Genomic DNA, 6,053 nt, shown 5'->3' with positions numbered 1-6,053 from the left:
GGCCTGGGTCCCAGCAGGAGCTGCTAATCCAGCTGCTGGGGAGGGGATTAGGGGGCTGGAACAATCCACCTTCAGACTAATGCCAGGAAGGACTGGTGCTGCCTTCCCCCCCACCCCCAACCAGGCCTCAAGTTGGCTAAGAGCCAAGCCTCAGGCCATCCTCCTTCCTGGCTGCTCTGGGGCCTTCCCCTCTTCTCTGCACCTCAGTTTCTCCAGTTTATACTCTCAGAGGGATTGGGGCCCTCCTAGGTGGACTCCCCTAACCCAAGAATGGGGAGCCTAGGTTTAGAGGTCTCCAAGCAGCTTGTGCTTCAAGGAAGTTCTCCAGGATGCCTATCTCCAGTCTTACCTCCTGCAAAGAGAAGAAATGCAACTTCTTTCCTGCCCCTAGATTCTGAGGATAGGAAACCCCAAAGGTCAGAGAATTCTAGAAGCAGCAATCGTTGGCAGCACAGTGCGGTGCGGTAGGGAAAAACAACCACCATGACCAGAAAAAAACAAACGAAACACTGGACCTGGAGCCTCAAGACCTGTGTTCAAATCGCTTACTAGCTATGTGACCTTGGGCAAGTCATTCTCCTCTGGGTGCCTTCGTCTGTATACTAATGGGTTTGCACTAGGTGGTTCCACGGTTCTTTGTAACATTCTAGAACCAAGATATTACAGTGGATTTAGGGCCAGAAAACTTGGGTTTCAATCTACTCTTTCCCATTTACTAGCACTTGGGCAAGGCACAACCTCTCTGAGCCTCAGATCTTCTTCTGTAACATCAGGGGGTTGGACTCTAAGCGCCCTCCCAGCTCCAGATGTATGGTCCTGTGAGCCCCAGAGTGGTTTCCCTTTGGGTAGGAGAGTATGGATGGTGCATTGGGCCCCTACCTCTCCTTCAGTGACTGGGGGTGGGGGCTTAGGGTTGCCTCCCTAGGAAGCTGCCTATGGCCGCATGTTCCACTCCATCCCCCTGCTCAGGGACCTGGGGCAGTTCTCCACTTTGATTCGGGACTCAGCTATGTCCCAGGCAGGCTGCAGTGGGCGGTGCCTCGGCATTGCCAACCCCCCACCTCCCCCTGCATTCTGGAGACGGAGCCCGGAGCAGCTACTGCTGTTGCCACCGCTGCCCTCCGCCCCCCACCCCCTTCCCTCACTGCCATTTAAGTGTTTTCGAGTTCCTCAGCTGTCCTCCAGAAGAGAAGCCCCGTGGGGCCATGCCCCCGGTCCCCACAAGGACCCCAACCCTGCTCTGAGCCATCACCTCGGGCTGCTGAGCGATCTGGGCCATGGCCAACTCTGGCTTCCAGCTCCTGGGCTACTTCCTGGCGCTGGGGGGCTGGGTGGGCATCATTGCCAGCACAGCCCTGCCCCAATGGAAACAGTCCTCGTATGCGGGAGATGCCATCATCACAGCAGTGGGCCTCTACGAGGGACTCTGGATGTCCTGTGCCTCTCAGAGCACCGGCCAGGTGCAGTGCAAGCTCTATGACTCTCTGCTCGCCCTGGACGGTAGGACTTCCCTCCCCTGCTCCTCCTGCTCTCTCCCCTGTTCTTCTGGCCCCAGCATCTGACATCCCAAACAGCTGTGGGGCTTGAGGGGGGCAAAAACCGAACTTGGGGTACCTGGTGGGGTTCACTGAGGTGGGATGGGAGGAGGCTGTGTGGCTTAAAAGAGCAGTGCCCCAAGCCCCCTGCCGTCCCCGTGCCCCTGGCATCAGACATTCCTGCCCCCCACCGTTCATAATTCTTACATATGTAAGATTCATAATCATACATATTCCTAGCTGTAGAATAGTGTGGAAGGGCCCTCAGAACATAAAAAGCCAGGGTTGAAATAACCTTCGGACAGAGACTATTAGAGCTAGGAGGGATTTAATATACAAGGTTAGAACTGTAAGTGACCCTGGAACACAGAACATAGAAAGTGAGAGTGTAGAATTTCAGAGCCTTCAAAGGCTTTAGAACATAGAACATCAGACCTTAGAACACAGAATGTCAAAGCTGGAAAAGAACTTAGAACACAGAATATCTGAGCTAAGAGAGTCCTTAGAACACGAAATGTCAGAACTGGGAGGGACCTTGGAACACAGGATGTCTGAGCTGGGAGGGCCCTTAGAACACAGAATGTCAGAGCTGGGAGGGCCCTTAGAACACAGAATGTCAGAGCTAGAAGAACCTTTAGAACTTCGAAGGTCAGAGCTGGAAAGGGGCTTATTCCAACCTACTTCATTTTAACAAGAAGGAAACCAAGATCTGGATTGGGCAAGTGACTTTCTTCATTTGATCACAGAGCAGGTTGGTGGCAAAGGTGGATTCTCATCTTGCCATCCACAGCAAGCATCCACTCTTAGGTGCACCCAGACCAACACAGTCCCTTTAGACATGCACGGTCTCCATTCCATGAGTTACTTCTCTCACAATTTCTCCCCTTTCCCCAGCCCCTTAATTCCTCCAGAGGCCCTGGAGGAGAAGGCAGTGATGGTGTTGGTGCTAAGTGGGCTCTTTGAGGGGTGCAGGGGTCCTGAAGATTGGGGGAGCAGGCCAGGGTCTGAGAGAGGGAGTGGAGGTCAGAGAAGACTGGGAGGAATTAGTTTCTCCCTTAGTACTGGCAGCTGCTCCCTGGCCCTTCGCACCCTGGAGTTGTGCCTGTTAGTCAGACAAGGACAGGGTTCCAGCATTTGGCCCCTAGGGCATCCTCAGCTTTTTCTGGGCTTGGTCCCAGGGTAGCTCTCTTCCCCTTGGGATTTGTCTGCTAGCCCTAATGATGAAAACACTTGGGAGGTGGGGTTGGGTGCTGATCCTCTCTCCTGGGAGGCACCCACCTGAGGGCTGGCTTCCCTTTCGTTTGTCCTTACCCACCACACATAATGCTTGTGCTCAGGCCTAGGTGTGGCTCTTGTGCTCTGAACAAAGGCCCAGACTGACCACCAAGGATTTTTTTTTTTAAGTCCCAGTGATGTGAACACAGCTGTATAGGACATACAAACAGCTCCATTAAAGGGCAGGGGTATTTTGGTGGGGGGCACAGCCGTGCTGGTCCTCTGTCCTCACAGTGCTGGGGCAGGGAAATCTGTCTGCTTCATCTGTATAAATTAGAAAGGTTCCTTGGAAAAGGTGGCTGGCCACTCTAACGGGGGAGAAAGGAAAGAAGGGAAACAGGACAGGTGTTTAAAGGATCATGGGTTTAGAGGTCCAACCCACTGTAGATGAGGAGCCTGAGCCCCAGAGAACTAATGTTACTAGACCATGGTCACATAGGGAGTCAATGGCACAGTTAGGATTCAAACCCAGGTCCTTGGACTCCAAAGTCAATGACCTTCCCAGGTCTCTGACAGCTGACATTAAAAAGATCAAAAGAAGGAAGCAGAGGGTAGAAAGGTCCATTGGTGAGTGTGTGTGTGTGTAGAATACTGTAGCTGAAATCAAGAGAGATTGGGGTCCGGTGTCTACCCCTATCACCCACTAGCTCTGCTACCTTGAGCTAGCCACTTAACTGGCCACTATTTGTGTGTCTGATGCAACTGTGTTCATGTCACTAGGACTTCTGAAAAGCCTTTGGTGGGTCAGTCTGGGCCTCTGCTTTCTCTGAGCCTCAGTTTTCACATCTCTAAATTAGGGATAACAGTACTCTGTCGATAATACCTATCTGATAGGGTTGCTGTGATGACCCAGTGAGATAATAAATGTAAAGGGTTTCATAGACCTTCGACTATTCCAGCAATCTCAGCTGTCCTTGTTGAGGGCAGAGCTATTGGCCGATGAGGGTGATTCCAAGAGTCAAGTGTGTAAGAGGCTGAACAGATTGAGTTTAAAAAACAAACAAACAAACAAACAAAGAAAAAGAAAAGTCCTAAAATAGCACGTGATGTCATAGCCATGTGACCGCATACATGAGCATGGTATCACGATGACTCCCTATCCCCCATGTGTTTTACTGGCTGTGTCCTACCCCAGAGCCCTCAGAGGGGAAACAGAGAGGGAGAGAGTGGCTTACCTCCAAAAGCCCCATTTCTATAGGATTTGGGAGGAAATTGGCAAGATTACCGTATGTGAGTCTGGAGACCCAGGTTCAAATCTCCACTGTCCCGATCACTCACTGTGAGCCATTGGGTAAATCACATCCCTCCTGGGGGGGGCCACAGTTTCCTCATGTGTTAAATGAGTTGGATTAGATGATCTCTAAGCTTTCTTCCAGCTCTGACGTGCATTTTTGCATTTCTGAGGCTGGAGCAGTGTTCCCATGGAAGGAATGAAACAGAGAGGGGAAGAAGGGAGTGGAAGACCCTGGGTGGGAAGCAGGGCTGCACAGGGCATGGATAGGGATAAGGGATGTGGAGGATTAGAGCAGGGGATGTGGACAAACAGGAACCAGGCTGAATCCTCTAGCATCACCGATCTCTTTCCCTTGTAGTTCACATCCAGACGGCACGAGCTCTCATGGTGGTCTCTGTGCTCCTGGGCTTCATTGGGGTGGTCATCAGTGTGGTGGGCATGAAATGCACCCGGGTAGGAGACAATAACCCCGTGACCAAGGACCGGGTCGCCATCTCGGGAGGTGCCCTCTTCGTCCTGGCAGGTAAGTCCTGCTTCCCCCATGGTGTAGCCACATGCCCAGCATTGAGCAATGGCCCCCTCCTGACCTCTCCCCCTCCTCTCTGCCCCCACTGGAGAGAAGCAGTTGGTCTCTGGACTGTGTTTGGCAAACCGTGTCATGCCTGGAGTCCCACAGGAGCTCCCTGGGGGGTGGGGAGAGGGACTTGACCTAGGCACCAGGAAACCAGAACAGGACTGAGCTGGGCCTTTCTGTCCCCAGGGCTCTGCACAATGACTGCAGTCTCCTGGTACGCCACTCTGGTAACCCAGGAGTTCTTCAATCCCAGCACACCGGTCAATGCCAGGTGAGGAAGCCTGGATAGGGGAGGGAATTTGGTAGACTGGGGGGGGAGGTGGATGGAGGAGGAGAACATGCTGGCTCAGGATCCTGTTAGCCTCAGGGGAGTCTGTGTCCACCTAGAACCCACAGTCCTTTCCTTCCCAGCCCCTATGTTCATGCTTTTCTATTCCCAGGACTGGTCAAGGATCTGGGCCCTGGGCCTCTCCCCATTCTAGGTGGTTCTTCTATTCAATCAATCAAGTAGTCTGTATTTACTGGATGAAAAAAAGAAAATATAGTAGAATTCAGTTTCCCTGGGGAGTTCAGACTAACACACACAAAGCTTCTGTCCTCTCCCCACCCCCCAGATTTCCCAGGCCACTGTCCCATCTCCCCCATCTTTTTTTTTCTTTCCTTCTACCCACAAGTGTCAGACTTGGCTGTTGGCCCCCAGGCCTGGATTTCTGCTGCTCTCACCCCTCCCTCCTTCTGGCCCTACCTTTCTCTGTCTCTAGGGAGGGACGCCTGGTTGCCACCTCTCCCCCTACTTCAGCACACAACCTTTCCTGAGGTTTTAAGAGGTTTTACTGCTAATCGCTGCAGGGAAACAGACAGGGCTGGAAAGAAACAAACGCTGGAGAAAAGTCACAGAGTGATGGAGTTCTTGACCCTAATCCTGGCCTCCCCTCAATAATAATCACAACTCACATATCTATAGTGCTTTCAGGATTGCTAAGCACTTTCCCTCAAAATTACCCTGGGGGACTGTGCAAGTATTATTCCCTTTTTATGGATGGGGAAACTGAGGCTTGGAGAGGAAAGAGAGCTTGCTCAAGATCACATAGATTAATAGGTCTGAGCCAGAATTCTAACTCAGGTTTTCTAATAATAAATTATGTGATTTCAAAAATATATGTGTGTATATATGTATACATATATGTGTGTATATATGTACACACACACACACACACACACACTGCTGCCTCCCTCCTACAGCCTGAATGACTATCAATGTCCTACAGATCTTGTCTCTAATTCAGCCAGCCCAGCCTTTTCTGAGTTGATTGGCTGATTCAATAATTTATTAATCTCCTACTATGTGCTAGCCAGGGGTGGGGAACCTGGGGCCTCGAGGCCACATGTGGCCCTCTAGGTCCTCAAGTGCGGCCCTTTGACTGAATCCAAACTT

At 51.6% G+C, this 6,053-nt stretch overlaps 1 protein-coding gene across 1 annotated transcript in view; it reads left to right on the top strand.

Annotated features, from left to right (window-relative positions):
- Positions 1 to 1,277: 1,277 nt before the first annotated feature.
- The window catches only part of LOC114040374 (claudin-19), an 11,088-nt gene continuing 6,312 nt past the window's right edge, over positions 1,278 to 6,053 (top strand). Inside the window, exons 1-3 of the mRNA XM_027858466.1 lie at positions 1,278 to 1,500; positions 4,403 to 4,567; positions 4,805 to 4,889. Of these exons, the coding sequence (XP_027714267.1) occupies positions 1,278 to 1,500; positions 4,403 to 4,567; positions 4,805 to 4,889 (473 nt within the window). The remainder of the gene's footprint in view (positions 1,501 to 4,402; positions 4,568 to 4,804; positions 4,890 to 6,053) is intronic.

Source organism: Vombatus ursinus, unplaced genomic scaffold, assembly GCF_900497805.2.
Source record: "Vombatus ursinus unplaced genomic scaffold, bare-nosed wombat genome assembly UNPS02013010.1, whole genome shotgun sequence".
Classification (NCBI taxonomy): Eukaryota; Metazoa; Chordata; class Mammalia; order Diprotodontia; family Vombatidae; genus Vombatus; species Vombatus ursinus.
The sequence above is the reverse complement of the archived record's forward strand: the minus strand, read 5'-3'. Positions and strand labels throughout refer to the sequence as shown.